Source organism: Ambystoma mexicanum, chromosome 11, assembly GCF_040938575.1.
Source record: "Ambystoma mexicanum isolate Mex_15411 chromosome 11, UKY_AmexF1_1, whole genome shotgun sequence".
Taxonomy (NCBI): Eukaryota; Metazoa; Chordata; class Amphibia; order Caudata; family Ambystomatidae; genus Ambystoma; species Ambystoma mexicanum.
The window spans coordinates 185,830,919-185,851,322 of record NC_090934.1 but is presented as its reverse complement, the minus strand read 5'-3'; the positions used below and the strand labels follow the sequence as shown (position 1 = coordinate 185,851,322).

The following is a 20,404-nucleotide window of genomic DNA, read 5'->3' as shown; positions in this document are numbered from 1 at the left end:
AAAGCACATGGGACCCTGAACTGTGAACAAAAGAAGGAAGGAAGAGCATATGACACTGATACTGCCAACGTTGCCCATGTCTACAGAGTGATTGAATACTGGATGACCCACCCACTGGATGTGCCTCAATATCGGTAAGGTGGAACTTTTGATTTTTGGCTCATCCCAAGCCCGAGCTAAAGTAGACTCTAGATATTCTAGTTTTAGCATCGAGGATGTCAGCATGTCCATACTTTGGCAAGTAAAATCCTTGGGCATCTACCTGGATTCCTCACTCGGTGCAAAGGCACATGTCAACCAGATGATAAAAAACAGCCAATACTACCTTAGGCTTCCCAGGCACATAAAACCTTTTATTTCAGAAGAAAAATGTATCACCATAGCCCAAGCTATTATTTTGTCGAGGCTCGACTATTGTAATGCCCTCCTAATGGGAGCTAATAAAGGGTGTCTTGACAAACTCCAGGTCCAGTAGCAGAATGCTGTACGCATTATAAAAGTGGTTTCTCTGGGAGACCACATCTCTACTCTTAGGAGGGCTATACATTCACTACCGGTAACCGCTCAAATTCGAATTCAAGGCACTTACGTTGGTTCATAAGTGCCTCTAAGGTAAAGCCCTGACATATTTGAGGGACAGACTGGTCATTTATGACCCAAAGAGGACTTTACGTTTGAGCAACACTATGCTGCCCTAGATTAAGATGGATAGATGGTCTAGGTAGGTCTTTTTAGAAATCCCTGTCTTTGGAGTTGCGGTAGGAAGCTGTTCTGCTCTCATTCCACAAATCCGTGAAAACTTTGCTGTTCAGCTGAAGGGTGTTTTACTATAGGGCCTCCTGAGACATCTGCATTGTCCTGTCATGGATGTTTGTACTGCTGTATTATTGTGCACCCTGATGCCTGCAGGTTTCGGCGCGTTAGAAATAAATAAATACATTTAAAAATAGAGGAGGACACAAACATGTCTTTTGTGGTCCGCCACAACCTGCGGGTGATCACCTTGAATGCCCACTTGATCAGGCACCATTCTAAGGAGGATGAAAAGATCTGCTCCCCAGATCAGCCTGAGAGGTCACTACCCCTTGGATGTGGACTGCCCTCACATCTAGGAGATTGGCCTCTGTTCAGAGAAGCAGCTTTCTTGCAATTTTGCTCTTTTGTCCCCTTCTTATAACACCTTTTCCCCATCCTACCCCGTAGGATACTTTAGCACTGTACCCCCAACCCCTTTTCAGACACAAGCACTTTCGCACACCATGAAAGACTACGGAAAAACACCAAAGCCATCTACCTGACATGTCTCAAGGCCAGGGTCAGGAAAAGTCAGGCAATTGACAAGAATCACACATACCTGACGGCCCTTTCCCTTCCCCACATGGAGAAAAGGTGGAGCTCAAGAAAACAATACGAGCAAGGCAGTCCGCACAACGAGAGAGCTACCTCAGCACAGCAGTTCAAGAGGAGGAGAAAGACGGTGCAAATTTAGAGGGTGCCAAGGAGAGAAGTGACCTTGCCCTTCCCGACCAAGGCCTGTGAAACCTCTGCAGAAAGAATCATAAGGCCGCAAACAATAGCCAGCGTGTGTTGCAGCAGATGTCAACGGTACACAGGGTCCTCCTCCGCTTATAACCAACCTGGGGAGAGACACTTGGCCCCATGGTACCGGCCTTGACTCCAGAGACAAAAAAAGCCAAGTGGTTCATCACAGCCGGTGAGTCGAAGGGAGAGCCGATAAGAAACCGAACTGTGTTGAACGAAAGTAGCAAGCTGCTGATTATAGAAAGTACAAAGAACTGTGGATACGCAAGGGAAAAGCCAGCATGGAACAGTCAAGCACCACGTGGGTGCTCACTCGGAAAACTCTGGGTGATTACCCTGTTGTGGAACTACCATAACCAGAAGGCCTTGGGAGAAAGGCGAGAAGGGGTTCAAAGTGGTCATACAGGGGTCTAGTAAAATCCTCTGAACAGTTGAAAACCTTTGACTGACAGATGATTATGAAGCTAAGGGAAGCAAATCCTGCATCGTAAAGTTGGCAAGATTGAACCTGACCGAGGGAAGCCGATAAAAGGGGGCGAAGTCTGAGGTCCCGATTAACAGTGTGTTGACAAGAGTGAACCCGGCAGAGGGATGTATACAGTGAACTGTTTAAAAAGACATTAAGATTTGCGAATGTCACAGATGAAATCGTGTTAAAAGACGTAGTGAACCCGATGGAGGGAAGCAGACATTTGAGAAGGGTCTGAGCCCGAAAGAGGGGGATCCAAGGAGGAAAAGGCATCACCCAAAGTTCAAGCAGAAAGGAACTTTTGTTTATTATTTTGTCGAAGACATCTGGTCCTCGGAGGCAAGAGACTTTTTTGCAGAAAAGAGACTTAACCACTGAAGGACCTGATGAGCAGAGAGAGGGACTGTTAGCTTGTGCAGGGAAATCTTGAGTGTGTGCGTGCTCCAGAGTCCTCAACATATAAATAAGAGACAGAGCTAAATGTACAGGTGCTGATCACAAAAGAATATGACCAGAAGAGGGGACCCGACACATCTAAAAAATGACCACACCATTTTTAATAATAAATCAGCAAGGTTAAAAAACATGATTATATTCACGGGTCCACAATACAGAAATGACAAAACTTCACAGAAAAACATAGGAATACGTAATAGGCAATAAATGCTAGCTAAAACAAATTCAAGACAAAACAGTGTACACCTTGGACAACCTGTTGTGTACTAGAATCCATTTGGATTGATATGCCATTTTATAACGTCTCTGTTTTCAATCCAGAGAGCTGTCTCAACATGTTTCTGTTCACAAACACAAATAACAAACATTCATCAGGAGAAAACAGTTTCAACGAAAAATCTAGTTCTTATAGATCTAAGTCAATTTCATAGCACCTGTAGGGTTAAAAAATATAAAAACAAAGGGTCAGCTGGTAAATAACTACATTACTTTGTAGAGTTCTAACTTAGTGACCTTGAGGACCAAAAAAGGTGTTTTACCTTATGGTGTGCTTGTGGGGGCTCACAACTTCAATTGTTCAATTGGAGTAGGAAGGTGAATCTGTCCTACAATGTATACAATACAAGAAAAGCAACTAAGTCAGCTTTTACTAAATAGCAATCTCAGTGCTCACAACACTAGAACTGAATAAGTAGACAACAACACAGAAAAAATGGTGACACCCATGAGTGTCAAGAAAAAAAACTAACCTGCCTGATAGAATGGACGGCAGGTCGTGAAAATGAAAGGTCTGGGAAGTTCTACCTTCTCCTGAGATCAAAATGTGGGGAAGGGAGACCGGACTACCGCATTCTGACTTATTATTTGTGAACCCTTCTTTCTTGGCTGTGAATCCTATCACACACTCTTTGTTTGTATTTAGCATAAGGATTGGTAATAGGTGTTTCTTAGTATAGGCCCTTTTATTTGATTATTTGACAAGACACCACTAGGACTGCCTTATTATTATGTGATTGTTGTAGCTTGCTCCCATCTAGGATTTAGGCTTATATTAGGCATTTTTCCAACCCGCATTTACAGTTTAATAAACACCCCTGAACTGTGATCAATTGTGTCCGTCTTTACTGTTGCCACCATGATTTCCTTACATCAGGAAGTGTGTTGTTACGCAGGACCATGGCGTCATGGGTGGAATCAGAAAAGAGGGTGCAGCAGTGTGTGATGGTGAGGTCTGCATCACAGGACACCTGTACATTCAGGGAATGGAACCACTGCATGGGGGGCCAACAAGGCAACATTGGTGCAGTCCAGGGCTACCGTAACATTGGGCATGTGAGCTGGCAGGTAAAATTCTGCCATTGTGTCATTTATCTGTGCCACGGTGATGGGCAGGTAGAAGTGCTGGGGTGCATGCCGCAGGAGTGCATCCAGCACCTGCCCAAGAACAATTCAAAATGTGAGCTGTGACGGGCCATGAAGCATGCCCACAGTGTGCTGGTAGATGTCTTTGGCCAGGAAAGGCAGCACAGACTTGAGCTTGAGCCGTGGGTATAAGGCAGTTTGGATGATGATTCAGCTCTGGATGTCATGGTTGATCAGGGAGAGTAGCCTAGCAAAGGTTTCCCTGTTGAGCCTGTACAGATTATGACCTGACCATCTGCTAGTGCTCAGGGTGATGGCCTGACTCGGGGAATGGCAGCTCGCCTTGCATGGCGTTGCCTCTGCCTCTCTGCTCCATGTGATCTTTGGTGCTGTTCCTGCCTCTGCATCTTAATGTACAGCAGGAGATGCTGCATTTCCAGGTTAGCGACTCCTTTTAGGTGGCGGCAACTGCACTGTATTTTTGGCAATAAATTTGCTGAACTTAATGCCGCTGGCAGAATTAGAGACGAGTTAATGGAAATCCCTAATTTGGCAGAGTGGTCAAAGTGGCAGTAATTCAGTTACCAGCACTTTTACCACTTACTGTCCAACCCGTAATGAGGCCCATAACAACAATTTGCAGTGCTCTATTTGTAATGTAATTACAAATCTCAATAGCACAGCATTCAGTTCTCCATTGTGATTCTCAGTCTGTGTAGAGTAGCGCTGGGCGTTCATAAAAAGCAATCCAAGTCCACTGTGGGATAAAGTGCTGCCGTCATTTATCTGAATAAAGGAATTTATAACACTTCTAGCCAAGGGGCTTAATGAGGTGTTAAACACCAATGTGTTTTGCTGCAAAGATTGAACACAGGGATTCTTACTTTGATTTTTAAGGCCAACAAGTGTACCTTGCCCCCGCATACAATTATTTTTGAGATTTCCCTTCTACCTGGATCCTGCTAACCATTTATTCCGAGTCCCGATTTCACCATTTGATATTTTAATGCTATGGCAGCTAATACTTTGTATTTCATTTATGTAAACCAATTTTCCAATACTGTATCTCCTATGTGTATGGACCGTATCACTTTGATCAATGCTCAAGCCGCCTCTTTCAAGAGAACACTTAATGGTACCATTACTGATCCACCATTATCATTCTGGAGAGCGATTGTGGACACTTTGTTAGAACCAGCAGTGAGTTAAAAACACACCACAGTGAAGTCTGCATGGCATTACGAGGTGTGTATGGTTGAGCTGCACCTTCCAGCGTTTCATGTGAATGGTCTGCAGCGCTGTATACCACTCCTGGTCCTCACACCCAATACTGTCAGCAAAAGGGGGTACAAACTAAATGTCTCCTTATTTGCTTCCATTTATTTTTATGGCTTGAAGTTTATTCTCTCACATTTTAATTTTTGCAAACACTTTTCAAAACAAATTTACAGACCATGGTAACATATTTCAAGTGCTCCCAGTTTTCTGGCATTCTAACAAATGAAGCAGAATTCACCACAAACTGTATACCCTCACCTCTTGATAGTCGAATCATTGCACATTTAACAGTGGCAAGGTTCCTATTTCTCCCTGGCAGAAACCATTTATTTTACTCATTTGTAGGTGCCCTTTCACCAAAATTCATATGTCTTTCTGGTAGTAAATATGGAAGTCAGGCTGCTACTAAAACACCACAAAATCTAGAAGTGTACATTAAAAAAACACAAAATGTTCAAAGATTCATTCATGTCAAGTGGCTACTTGCTGCTAGGGTGTGAATCCAAAAGGAAGAAGGCTGATTTCATTTGTTTAAGTATGAATATGGTCACTGGTGTGTTCCCCTTTGCATGCTTACAGCTTACACAATGTATACTTGGAAATGCTTCAATATTGAATTTGTGCATTCATGTATTTCTTAATTCATGAGCACATACCAAATAATTTTTTGAAATCTGTGTGACTTTTTTAATTGTCAAGGGTGTGTTTGGAAATATATCTTTAGCCATTAGTATTTCATAATTGGAATAATGAAGCAAGAAGAGGTTGTTCATTTTTCCTAACAGTGTAGGGTGCGAGGACCAGGGGTCACATCAAGATCCATAGATATTACAGGGAAATATATGCAACATTGAGTGATGGTCCCAGCCCTGCAGAAGGTATTTACAGGTGAATCTATCTTGCATTTGCTTATCCATCAAGTGTGTCTCTCTCATGCTGCGCCAAGGGAGCGAGGGTCCCTAATAATGTGTGGCGAGCTTGCTCCACTCACAGCCCTAGCTCACTCTATCTTCCTCTGATTCACATATATTTGATGGTCACTATCAAAACGACCCATTCCCAGAATCAATTTGGCAATTGATCTATGAAATTTTATGGAAAATATAAAAGGTGATAGATACATTTTCTCAAGGTGTATTCCAACCGGGGTACTAATGAGTGGTCATTTAACCATTTCTACAGCACCAGAAATAACGACGACGGCGATGACAACAGCAAGAGGAATTTTAACTACAGCATCGACTCCAGGTAATAATTTACCCTTCATAGTTGTCCTGATAGTTCATGGTGGCAGAGATGTAAATGATGGAGGGTGGAGGCAACTGAGTGGGCATTGGGCCTTGGATCCCCTGAGACGGTTAGGCACAGCGTGGCTGTCAATATGGAGCAATGGCTGGGTACTCAGAGCTGGATGGAATAGTGGTGGAACTATTATGGCATAGCTGGAGGAGGAAATAGGATGACAATGTTCATGGTGTCTCTGGTCGAGTTGAAGAAGAAGGGACTGATGGAGGTCAGTGCACAGAAAAAAAATTATCATTGCAACAATAAAAGGATGTTAGTGCTTTGCTGGCCAGAAAGTGTTACGCTGCACCTCTGGTGCTGAGGCCCCTGCCCTTTTTGCTTTTCTGAACAGGTTCACTAGCCCTTTTTTCCTAGTGAGTCCTGACATAAGGTCTCGCAGCTCTGCTCAATGCACCCTGAAGACCATACACCTCTCAGGGAGGATGAGTGCCTGAAAGGCAGTCCATGTTTGCCATGCCCTGTTAGCTGTTTATCCCACGGGGTGGTGGGACGTCTGTAAGTTCAAAGCCTCCAGTGCATGGTGAAGTAGGGGGGGATCAGAGCAACCTCATCCCTGAGGGAAGCAATGGAGGAAAGGGTAAGTCAGAGCCCCCCCCCCCGGGTCATCCAGTGATGAAAGGGTGAGACCTGGGCCCCACGAGCACTCACATAGCCTCTCTGCTTCAGAGCTCACCATAAAGACATGCATATGAGGGAAAGCATTTGGAAGAAAAGGTCTGTGTTCCCGCATGGGGCGCATACATTGCAAGTCCACGCATCAATTGGATTGTTACAAGCAGGAAATATTAGAAGCCATATTCAAGGTTTTCGATTGAAAATAACACCAACATTTGACTAGGAACTGTGGATGAAGAGCCTGAATTTAGTAGCATTGTAGGCCCTGCCGAGCCAGACAGAAATGCTTTAAAACTCAAGATTGTCTAATGACTAGGTACACTTTAAGAATAAACAGGTGCTTTTTCTGTATGGCTTCCACACATGATGACGAATTCCATGCTCTCTATTCCCCAAGAAAGACAGGGCCACAATGAGTCAAGACAGCAGAACAATGTTGGTGCAAATGTAATGTTCTGGAATGCCTGGTTTATTTACAGGTAATTTTCATCACTTGTAGTCCTACTCTTTCTCGTTCCAGTATTTACTTGTGAAGGATTCTGCCCTATCCAGCATCAATCCCCAACTCCAACCAAAACTTCCGCAGATTTTTGGCTCATCCCAAGCCCGAGCTAAACTAAACTCCAGATATTCTAGTTTTAATATCGAGGATGGCAGCATGTGCATACTTTGGCAAGTAAAATCCTTGGGCGTCTACCTGGATTCCTCTCTCAGTGCAGAAGCACATGTCAACCAGATGACAAAAAACAGCCAATACTACCTTAGGCGGCTCTGCACATAAAACCTTTTATTTCAGAAGAAAAATGTATCACCATAGCCCAAGCTATTATTTTGTCGAGGCTCGACTATTGTAATGCCCTCCTAATGGACGCTAATAAAGGGTGTCTTGACAAACTCCAGGTCCAGTAGCACGATGCTGTACACATTATAAAAGTGGTTTATTGGAGAGATCACATCTCTACTCTTAGGAGGGCTATACATTTGCTATTCAATTTCAAATTTGAATTCAAATTCAAGGCAGTTACGTTGGTTCATAAGTGCCTCTAAGGTAAAGCCCCGACATATTTGAGGGACAGACTTGTCATTTATGACCCAAAGATGACTTTACGTTCGAGCAACACTATGCTGCCCTAGATTTAGGTGGATAGATGGTCTAGGTAGGTCTTTTTGGAACTCCCTGCCTTTGGAGTTGCGGCAGGAAGCCGATCTGCTCTCATTCCGCAAATCCGTGAAAACTTTGCTGTTCAGCTGAAGGGTGTTTTACTATAGGGCCTTCTAAGACATCTGCATTGTCCTGTTGTCGATGTTTGTACTGCTGTATTTTTGTGCACCCTGATGCCTGCAGGTTTCGGCAGGTTAGAAATAAATAAATACATTTAAAATAGAGGAGGACACAAACATGTCGTTCGTGGGGCGCCACAACTTGCGGGTGATCACCTTGAATGCCCACTTGATCAGGCACCATTCTAAGGAGGATGAAAAGATCTGCTCCCCAGATCAGCCTGAAAGGTCACTACCCCTTGGATGTGGACTGCCCTCACATCTAGGAGATTGGCCTCTGCTCAGAGACCTAGCTTTCTTGCAATTTTCTCCAAAGGACTGGACTCCCCCCCCCCCGGTGAATGACATACACTAGGGCTGAAGTGTTGTCGGTCCTGATGAGAATGGAGCATTTATAATCATTGGAATGAAGTGCAATAATGCGGATAAATATCCTCCAACTCCCTGAAATTCAAGACATTGGGCCTCAATCTGAGTTTGACGGTCCGGTAAAAAAGTGCTGGTATCCGTGGATGCCGGCACTTTACCGGACCACACGACTATGGGTTTGGCGGGGGAGGGGCACCAGGCTTACTTCCAGTTAAAAGCTGGAGGTAAGCCAGGTGCCCTACCGGCCCAAAAGGGCACCATTACCGCATTGCTGTGGCAGTAATGATGGCAAATCCGCTCAGGGAGTCCTATGGGACTCCATTAATGGGGATTTACACCGTCCCGCCAGCACTCATAATCCGGCAGCAAATCTGCCTGGCCGAGTGCCGGTAAAGGTAAGTATCAAATGTACCGCCAGCATACCACATACTCAGAATGAGGCCCATTGCCTCTTCTGTCTGAGTGCAGAGTCGCTTGTAGAATGAGGGCCCTAAAAGGTCCTCCAGTCCTTCCTGCTGTCATCTGTCATAATGACTATTTTAGGAGGCGAGAACAGGGGAAACCCCTTTACAAGGTTTGATGGATCCAACGACCACTGTAATTGCCTTAGAACATTCACTGACATGGGGACCTGAGCATCGAGGTCCAGAAAACCAGGAATCACCCATCTGTACAAGTGAAAAAGAAGGGGCCTTAGATGTAGGCTTACCCAAAGGGTGACTAAAATTGTTGATGCCATCAGACCCTAGACCCTCAGCTACAACCAGGCTGCAGCCTAGGGACAAATGCACACTTGCTTCGCAGCCTACCTGAGCTACATCGTCCGGTCCTTCCGGTGGCGTGCTCTACCTATCACCATGAGAAACATATTGCTGATGAAGTGTAACCTCGGAAACTGGATCAATCTTGATTTTTTCTGATTGATCAGGATCTCAAAGTCTGTCAACAGCTTGCAAGTCCTTTTCACACTCTTCTCCACCACCAGACAGGTTGAGCTCTGAATCAGCCAATCCCCCAGGTACGGGTATACGAGTGTCCGCTCCTTGTGCAGGAGACCCACCAGAGATGCTAGCACATTGGTGAAAACTTTCAGAGCAGAATGTAGCCTGAAAGGCAGCACACAGCAGTCAAAGTGGTCCTGCCCCACTGTGAACCTCATAAATTGGAATGATGTGGAGTGAATTGGGACTTGGAGATAGGCATTGAGGCGGTCCAAAGAAGCCAACCAATTTGCATGAGCCACCAGGTGGCTAATCCTCTGCAAGGTTTCCATCTTGAAGGTGAACTTCCGAAGGAATTGAATAACTCCCTTCAGATTGATGTGAAGCCAAAAACCCCACGAAACCTGTGGGACCAAGACGACAATGGAGTAACGGCCACAGCCGTGCTGATTCGTGGGGACCCTCATGATGGTCTCCTTGAGAATTAGAGCCTGAATTTATATTTGAAAGGCTGCTTGCTTCAACATGCTTCTCTGTTAAGGAGTTGCTACCTTTTCTCCCGGTGGACCCAAAAACTCCAAACAGTATCCTTGCTGAAAAATGTCCGACACCTGTGAGATGAAGGCCCTTCTTTCCTAAGCCTGAGCAAACAGCAAAGGCCTCGCCCCTACTCGAGGGACCCTGACACAGTCAGGAGTGATGCTGCTTGGTAGGAGTGGTCTCATGCCTGGAGATCGGAGGCCTACTTTGCTTCACCTTGAAGACAGACTTACCACCACCCACCATAGACAGGTAGCGAGGCCTAGCAGAGGTTTCCTCCCTGGTCTTTTGAGCATGATAGAGAGAGCCTCTTCTGAGGGTTCCTGCATGTTTATTTTGCTTGTGAACATGTTCCATCTCCAATTCATCTTTGAAAGGTTTTTCTCTTCCCAAACGGGGAGACCAAGCACCTTGGTTTTATGAACAATATCAGTCTTCCCGTCCCTTACATGCATGAAAGTGCAGTACCTATGCACTCCTGACCTAATCCTAAGCCAAGTCAGAGAGCAACTCGGCTTGCACATGCATTCCCCCAATTAAACTGGAGCAATTAGTCCCTTCTCCATTTTATCATTAAGTGTCTGAAAGTCTTTCAACAGGAATTTAGCTGTGCATGAGATATATGTCCCTTCTCGCAAGGATAGTTCATTCCAAGATTTCCCAGCCCGTTCCTTGACAGCCCCAACTACAAGTGTTCAGGCTAAGCAGTGAACAAAGTAAATAATGCCCTTTAGAATCACTGTATGCAAAGGAATTTTGTGTGAATTTCGTAGAAAACTCCAGCATATCCAATAGCCCTCCCCTGCCAGCATTGTTACCCCTTTCAGTAACTTTCTGCTTCACAATTCACACATTCGTATCCCATAGGCTGAATGAAGTTCCGCGTTGAGAGGGGTTTGATGTAATGACGGATTACATGACCTCAGTGGCAGCTGGTGAACAGTTTCAGTGGAGGGGCTTTAATATTTCGCCCAAGCTCTTTGCTGGAGGTTTATCCACGACCTTACCACCAAACTCATAGTACGGCGATGCGGTAATGCAGTGGTAATGGAATTGCAGCAACATTACTGCCGTTTTTTCCTGAACAGACTGCTGAACAGAAAAGGTGTATACCTCCAGTTAGAGTAAAGTGCTGAAAGCATGAAGAAATATTTGCACCAGGAGTGTTGGGGCTTCTGAATAAGATATATATAAAAAGGGCTGTAGAGGCGAAGATGGCAAGAGGCTAATCACTAAAAGTTACAAACAAAACAAGAACACAAGGTGGCACAGTTCGTTATCGTCCTTCATAGAAGGTAAAAAGCTTGGCTGAGAAGCAAACAAGTCGCCCTAGCATTTAGGAGTTGAACCACAGTTTTGTACCACCTCCAAGATTCAAGTTGGAGATGATGTCTCCCATTCCATGTACCCAGAAGTGAGGCACAATGAGTGCTCAACATCCGTCCTGAAGAAGGTTGGGAAAAGAGAGGGCTATATTTGGAAGCCCAGAGAAACCAACTGAAACACGTCTCGAATAGTACTATCTGTTGCAGAACAGATAGTCACATTTGCACAAGAAAGGGGTGTTAAAAATGTGTTGGAAATAATTTGTTATATGGCCATATGTAGTATGAAACCGATATCTAATGTGGAGTAATAGTAGATGTGTATGAATGATTGAGTGTGTATGTTTGATGGAGGGGATTGATTGGAGTTTTGATGTATACTTTAATGTAAGTACTTAATGTAAACGTATGTGGGTCCAGTACCACTAAATGATTGTTCAACTTGAAATACATATATTTTTTTGTAACTTTTAGTGATTAGCCTCTTGCCATCCTCGACTCTACGGTCCATTTTTGTTACGTTATGTTATTGAAATTTATAGAGCGTGCGATCACCCGTGGGTAACATTTTTGTATATATCTTGTTCTTACCTGGAGGACCGTTAGTTTCTCAGGTACCCTTTATTTTTCTTAGTGTTGGTGCTTCTGCCTTCACCCGCCTCGGTGGCATGCACTGTGTTATAAAGCTGGTACATACATATCCACGAGAAAAGACAGGCAATGGAGCTCAGAGTACAAATAGGTAATTAACCCCTTAAGTGTGGAGGACAAGGTTTCTCTTCCTCAGCACTACTTTTCCAGTGCGGGGATAAGACACCTCGTCCTCCACACTGCCTACCTTTGGGGGGGCGTGGATCGCCCCCCCTGCTGCTCCCTCGATGTCTCTGACCCCCAGGCAGTGAAGGGGAGTGCCTGGGAGCCGCGGGGTAGCCGTGATGACGTTGGTGCATGCTACGTGCACCGACATCATTAGGAAATGAAATTTACAGCTTCAGCATGTAAATTTAGCAGAGACGCATTTGCGTCCTGCAAGGGCATTTTCTCAGGTACCCTGCTTTCAAGGAGAAGCAGATCCTTTTTGCCTTCCTGGGGGGTGGGGGGGGCAAAGTGAGGATCTTGCCCCATTTTACCAACCCTAGGAAGCAGAAAAGAGCACTAGGCCACCAGGGAATTGATTTTGGGGGTGCCCCTCCAAGCCAAGCAGACCCCCACCAAAAAGGGTGGCACAATGTTTTGCCTTCTCTGGGGGCAGATGGGTTATGTTTTGCCCCATTTGCCTCCAAGGAAGGCAAAATAAAATAAAAAAATATTCGGGGCAGACTTGAGGGCATTAGGGGGCTAGACCCATGCCTGTGGGCCAGCCCTCCTCAACACCACCCCACCCCCAAGGAGGGGCAGATCCTTTTTGCTTCCCTGGGGGGAAAAGTGAGGGTCTGGCATCATTTTTCCACCCTTGGGAAGCAGAAAGGAGCAGTAGACCACTACGGAATTGATTTTGGCGGTGCCCCCCAGGTCAAACTGTCCCCCCACCCACAAACAATGTTATTTTGGCTTCTTTGGGGGCAGATGGGTGCAGTTTGCACCCATTTGCCCCCAAGGAAGGCAAAACATTCCACTACATTGTTAGTGAAAGACCTGGGGGCATCGGGGGGCTGGCCCAGTCCCTAGGGCCAGTCCTCTCAGGAATCGCCCCACAGAGGGCACCTCCTTTCTGGGCCCAATTTCTCCAGCCCTGGGAAGCAGAAAGGAGCACTTGGCCACCAGAGAAAGGATTTTGGGGGTGGGGTCGGTTTGGCCCATTGCCCGTCGCAGCACCGCTGGCCTTCCTGTATCTCTGGCCGAGCCACGTTGGAACTTTTCCCTCCGGCGAGGGGCGGGGAGCCTGCTGTGTCGCCATATGACCGCCGATGGGCCGGGGCGGTCGACACACATGCAAGGCAGATGCCCAAGCCCGGGGGAAGCTCCCCTGGTCTTCCTAGACGTCTGACCGGGTTGCGTTACAGCTCTTCCTTCCGGGAAGGATTGGGACCTTGCCGGGGCTCCCTGGGACTGTTGCTGGACTTGGGGCTGGTCAACCCACATGGGAGACAGGTGCTCAAGCCCAGCGGCAGCACCCCTGGCTGTCCTGGAGCTTTTGCCATGCTGTGTTACATCTTTTCCTTCCTGGGAGGGACGGAGACCCTGCCGGGTCGTCTGATGACCCACGTGCAAGGCAGACTCCCAAGGCTGGGTGCAGCACCCCCAGCTGCCCTAGAGCTCTGGCCATGCCGCGTTACAGTTTTTGCCTTCAGAGAGGGATTGGGACCCTGCGGAGGCTCCCTGAAACCTCCTGTGGACTTGGGGATGGGCGACTCACATGGGAGACAGGCGCCCAAGGCTGGGGACATCACCCTCGACCGTCCTGGATCTCTGGCTGAGCCACGTTGAAACTTTTCCCTCTGGGGAGGGGCGGGGAGCCCGCTGGGTCACCCCATGGCCGCCGATGGGCCGGTGGCGTTCGACACATGTGCGATGCAGATGCCCAAGGCCGGGGGCAGCACCCCTGATATTCCTAGACATCTGACTGGGATGTGTTTCAGCTCTTCCCTCCAGGGAAGGATTGGGACCTTGCTGGGGCTCCCTGGGACTGCTGCTGGACTTGGGGACGGTCAAATCACATGGGAGACAGGTGCTCAAGCCCAGCGGCAGCACCCCCGGCCGTCCTGGTTCTCTTGCCATGCCATGTTACAGCTTTTCCCTTCTGGGAGGGACGGGGACCCTGCTGAGTCATCCGTTGACCGCTTCTGAGGTGGGGGGCGGTTTACTCATGTGCAAGGCTGGGTGCAGCACCCCCGGCCGTCCTGGTTCTCTTGCCATGCCATGTTACAGCTTTTCCCTTCTGGGAGGGACGGGGACCCTGCTGAGTCATCCGTTGACCGCTTCTGAGGTGGGGGCGGTTTACTCATGTGCAAGGCTGGGTGCAGCAACCCCGGCCGTCCTAGAGCTCTGGCCATGCCGCGTTACAGCTTCTCCCTCCGGGGAGGGATGATGGGGACCCTGCTGGGGCTCCCTGAAACTGCAGCTGACTTGGGGATGGTTGACCCAAATGGAAGACAGGCGATTGAAGCTCAGGACAGGGCGGCTGTTCTGGAGTTGTGGCAGGGCTGCGTTACAACTGTTCCCTCAGAGGAAGGATGGGACTGCTGCTGGACTTGGGGATGGTCAACCCACATGAGACAGTCTCCCTTGTTGGTCGACCGTCCCCAAGTTTAGCAGCAGTTTCAGGGAGTCCCGGCAGGGTCCCTGTCCCTTCCCAGAGGGTAAAGCTGTAATTCAGCCCAGCCAGAGCTCTAGGATGGTCGGGGGTGATGACCCCGGCCTTGGTTGCCTGTCTCCCTTGTTGGTCGACCATCCCCAAGTTCTGCAGCGGTCCCAGGGAGCCCCTGAGGGGTGCCAACCCCTCGTCGAGGGAAAAGCTGTAACACAGCCCAGCCAAAGCTCTTGGATGGTCGGGGGTGATGGCCCCGGCCTTGGGCGCCTGTCTCCCTTTTGGACGACCGTCCCCAAGTTCAGCAGCAGCCCCAAGGAGCCCCGGCAGGTTCTCCATCCCTCTCTGGTGGGAAAACCTGTAACGCAAGGCAGCCAGGGCTCTGGGACGGCCGGGGGTGCTGTCTGCGAGCTTGGGCGTCTGCCTCCCTTGTTGGTCGACCGTCCCCAAGTTCGGCAGCGGTCCTAGGGAGTCCCAGCATAGTCTCCATCCCTCACTGGAGGGAAAACCTGTAACGCAGGGCAGCCAGAACTCTATGATGCTCAGGGGTGATCTTCCGTTGTTGCTGGCATGTTTCGGTGGTTTCCTGGTGGCAAATATTGTGATTTCTTTCTCCACTTTTTGTAGTTTGCCGGCCCTTCTTGGTAAAAAATTCTAGGGCGATTGGCGAAAGTCAGACTTCTTTAGATTCCCCTGGGTATCTTCTTTTCAGAAATGTGTGTGGTTCCCCATTTTCCTTGGTGTCTGGGACACCCCAGCCCAAATCTGTGGGTTGTCCACAGCACCAAATACCATAAGAATTTCCTCTTCCTAGGCCCTTTGGTGTACCAGTCGTTTAGCCTTTTCCCTTTGCGCCCAGGTAAGTGCACCGACACATGTGAGATACAGCTTTCATTGGGACACCTGTGGGAACATGGGAAGGTAGGACATGTGTTGTTGCTGGTGAGTTTCAGTGTTTTCCTGGTGGTAAATGTCTGAAGATTGTGATTTTTTAAACCACTTTTTGCAGTTTGCCAGGCCTCCTGGGTAATACATTCTAGGGTGATTGGGGAAAGTCAGATCTCTTTGGATTCCCCTGGTTGTCTTCTTTTCAGAAATGTATGAGGTTCCCCGTTTTCCTTGGTGGCGGCTACAACCCAGGCCCAAATCTTTGGGTTGTCCACAACACCAAATAGCATAAGAATTTCCTCTTCCTAGGCCTTTTCGTGTACCAGTGGTTTAGCCTTTTCCCTTTGCGCCCATGTAAGTGCACCGACATATGTGAGGTACCGTTTTTGTGGGGAACGTGGGACGGTAGGACATGGTTGTTGCCGGCATGTTTCAGTGGTTTCCTCATGGCAAATGTCTGGAAATTGTGTTTTTTTGCCACTTTTTGGAGTTTGCCAGGCCTTGTGGGTAATACATTCTAGGGCGATTGGCGGAAGTTAGACCTCTTTGGCTTCCCACTGGGCATCTTCTTTTCAGAAATGCAACCCAGAAATGCACCCCAGGCCCAAATCTGTGGGTTGTCCAGACGGCCCAAAACAGTATTCCCCAGGGCACCTGATGTACCAGTGGTTTAGCCTATTCCCTTTGCGCCCCGGTCAGTGCACTGACACATGTGAGGTACCGTTTCCATCGGGACACCGGTGGAAACGTGGGAAGGTAGGACATTTACTGTTTTCTCTTGGTTTTCATAACGTTTTCACGCATTTACTACTGCACTTTGTTACACGGCCCTTTCATTTCCCAAATGTGACCGACATTTAGTCGCTGCTTTAGGTACACTGCGCTTTTGTAACCTGCACAACTCATCTATCCTTCAAAAGGTCTGTCTGTGCTCTTTCAAAAGAATTATGCTTGCCATTCTTCACCACATTCGTTTTCCTTATTTTCAAATACTAAGTACGTCTGTTTAGTCCGTCAGCATAAAGTTTCTGTGTATCATGGCTCAGTTTTAGACTCGTGGTATTGCCTGTTTTGTGAAACATTACCAAAAATGTGTGATTTCCTAACTAGATGAGTCGGGTGAATATAGCTGTGCATTGCTTTTATCAATATTGAAGCCATAACGTTTCCAGTCCAAACATGTCCAGCACATTCTTTTTGTTCACTCACTTTTCACATTTTACACCTTTCACAAATTATAGAATTTTTAGGTACATAGTTGTTGCTTGACCTGCGCTAATCACCCCTTCCTGAACTTAGAATTTTGTCTACCTTTCAGAAATGTATGCCTATCTGGGATCCCATCGAGCTTTCCTACCCTCCCCTTCCATTCCATTCCTTTCGAGCAGGTGCTATTAAAAAAGGGGAAAAATCGCCTACGTCGCACAAACGTGATTGTAACCTTGTAGAAAAATGTTTTTTGTTTCCACTCAACCTGTGCTTGAAAGGCCAGAAAATGGCGAATTCAGAACTTCAAACCATTTGTTCCTAGCTCTTACATGGAAAAAAAACACAGGCTTCTTATATACACTTTACCGCACCCAATAGATTCTGAACTCCAGCAATTTAAAAGGGAGGGAAAGACAAAGGTTATGGAGAAATTGAGCAGCACCAACGAGTTTTTTAAACAGGGCAGTCTAGAAAAAGGAACTATAGTGAGGAAATCAAATTCAAGGAACCTGGCCCAAAGTCAATGGAACATAGTCTTTGCTCAAGATCACACAGTTCAGGGTAGTTTGCGGTTAAGTCTTTGCGAAGAATTCAGAACAAAGTTGGTCAGACGAAAAGTTACTTTAAAGAATGGAGAAGGACAAGCCCTCGGATTGGCGAAAGGTTTCACACGCTTTCACCGTGGCTGGATGAAACAAACAAGTGGATTTGAACAGTACCTTAAATGGAGAAGAAGGCTGTAACTGAGGCAGACGTTCCTGGCAGATCCTGCAGGCTCATGGTTCCTGAAGCGACTGTCGGACTGACATGAAGTAGGAAGACTGGAGGGTCCTGCACTGCTCAGGGAATAAACCAGCAGCAGAGCAAAGCAACGAATAAAAGGTACGCTCCTTAAAACGCAAGCAGGGTCCATCCTTCCTGGCTATCCGGTTCACTGTAGCTCTGTACAGCAAATTCAACCAGAGGAGGGAGGCCTGGCGAGCAGTTTGACTAACTGGTTGTTCCCACCAGCTCAAGAGGAGAAGATTCCTTGCAGATCTTCCCTTTCGTTGGAGTATGAAGAGTCGGACCTGCAGCAGGGCTTCACCAGGCGGTTCAGTCATTGTTGGGGTCCTCTTCTGTCAGCTCCTCTTCGGTTCTCTCGTTCCAGTGGCGACTCTGACCTGCTTTTTATGCAGTTTTTCCCCATTTACACAGCCTGGCTGTCAATCAAAGAGTAGGGTGGCTGTCCCGCCGGGACAGTCACATCAGCCAATCATGCTAGAGTACGACATGGGTCTCCAAGGAGACCCTGTGCAGGGAGTCTCAAACCCCTCCCTCACATCCTGTCCCCCTCAGACATTCAGGCGCCTAAGGAGGGCTTCTGTGCAGAAGTCCGCGAAAGGACGGTGAACAAAGGAATCAACCCAGGTTTGGCGCGCAGAGAAAGACACGAGAAAGACTTTTACAAAAAGAAATGGCGACTAAACCCAGTCGGAACCATACAAAAATCTATATGGACCAGCGGGTTTAAGTTCGAGGCTGCTAAGATAGCCTAAAACACTACCAGGGATATTTAAGATAACCACGATAGGAAATATAGAGTAGTTACCACTGCCACCAGCCAAGTCTTAATGAAAAGGGAACAAAACAATGTTCCATGAGAAACAGACAAAAAGGGATAACTATTAACCCTTTCCAGAACTCTATGTAAGATAGTTTGTACTGGGTCTGTGAGATTAAAAAGACTAATAAAGTCAATGGTAACTTTACATGTTTCTGGGAGACAGTAGACAGTCCCAGAAAAATTGAGTCGGAGTTGGGAAGTCTGAAAAAGACAACCCTGTGTCACTGCACTGAAGGTGCTGTGTAACACACAGTAAAAAGATGATGCCCATGGAGTAGATGAGGCTCCACAGTCTATGAACACAAAAATGTTAAACACACACAGCAAAACACATAGAAGAGTGGGAAAAAAACGTGCACACTCTTACCAGGTGAAAAAAATAAATCCTAGAAATCCAGCACAGCTGCTGAGGGACTCAGTAGGTAAGGGAAATTAGCCATTCTGGAGGATTCTCCCTAATACTCGCCCCCCCAGACTAAGGGACAGGAGGATTTAATACTCTCCTGAATGAATCTCTACCTCTAGTCGGTTAAAAACATCCTAGAGAGACCATCAGTATTTTGGTGGTGACATTCTGCTCTGTGTTCAATGGTGAAATCAAACCCTTGCAGGCAGATTGACCATCTTAGAAGTTTTGGGTTCTCCCCTTCCATTTGCATTAACCATCTCAAGGGTTGGTGGTCTGTTTGAATCACAAAAGTAGATCCATACAAGTATGGTCTAAACTTCTTCAAAGACCACACAATGGCAAAACATTCACGCTCTATGGTTGCCCACCTTGTTTCTGGTTCCTTCAGTTTCCTACTGATGAAGCAAATGGGGTGCTCCCTACCTTTATCATCCAGTTGACTAAGGACTGCACTTATACCTGTATTGGATGCATCTGTCTGCACAAGGAAGGGTTGGTGGTAATCAGGAGCTCTTAGGACTGGAGCTTGACAAAGGGCTTTCTTCAGGTTTTCAAAGGCTTGAGTGCACTCCTCGTTCCATCGAACACTTTTATGGAATTTTGGAGAGGAGATCACATTCAAGGGAGAAGCTATGGTCCCATAGTTCTCTATGAAATTCCTGTAGTACCCAGTGAGGCTCTCACTTGGGTTTGAGTAGTAGGGGTGGCCCAGTTTTGTACAGCTTGTACTTTGCTAGGCAATGGTCTTATTCCACCTCCTCCTACCTCATGACCAAGGTAGACCACTTTGCTCTGACCAATTTGACATTTGCTTGCCTTTATGGTCCGATAGGCCTGCTCAAGAGCCTGCAAAACATATACTAAGTGATCAATATATTCTTTCCATGTAGGGCTGAACACTGCAATGTCATCCAAGTATGCCATGCAGAAGTCCTCCATCCCATTCAGAACTTGATTGTCCATTCTTTGGAATGTAGCAGGTGCACTCTTTAGTCCAAAAGGCATAACCTTAAACTGGTAGAGGCCTGCTGGGGTTGAGAATGCAGTTTTCTCGATTGCATGGTCTGTCACGACTATTTGCCAGTACCCTGACGTCAGATCAAATGTAATAAGGTACTTGGCTGAACCAAGTCTATCCACCAGTTCATCTGTCCTTGGCAAAGGATGGGCATCAGTCTTAGTTACTGCATTTAGAGCTCTATAGTCCACACAGAATCTCAACTCATTGGATCCTGCCTTTGGTACTAGAACAAGATGTCATGAGCACTGCTCCCGAGAAGCCAAGTCAAGCCCAGCATCCCCGGAAGCAGGCTCACGACCCTCGTCCCCGGCTCCAGCAAACCCCTATTGGGGCCCTTTGGACCATGTCCTGGCGCCTCTGGCGCCAGGCTCATAAGGAACCTCAGTCCCGGCGCCAGGGGCGCCGGGCTCATAATTCTTGCAAAGGTGCTTGGGTGGACCTACCTGTAGCAGACCATGCTGCATACTCACCTTTGCAAATGCTGGCAGGATGAAGTCCCCAGCCTTCTGCTGGGAGGAACTATTCCCTGAACTGGGACTAC

At 47.1% G+C, this 20,404-nt stretch overlaps 1 protein-coding gene across 25 annotated transcripts in view; it reads left to right on the top strand.

The window, feature by feature from the left end:
- Positions 1–20,404, top strand: part of LOC138503201 (mucin-2-like) — a 1,598,433-nt gene that overhangs the window by 588,491 nt on the left and 989,538 nt on the right. For all 25 annotated transcript variants that reach the window (XM_069622774.1, XM_069622776.1, XM_069622767.1 and 22 more), the window contains one exon: positions 6,290–6,355. In XM_069622774.1, the coding sequence (XP_069478875.1) occupies positions 6,290–6,355 (66 nt within the window). The remainder of the gene's footprint in view (positions 1–6,289; positions 6,356–20,404) is intronic.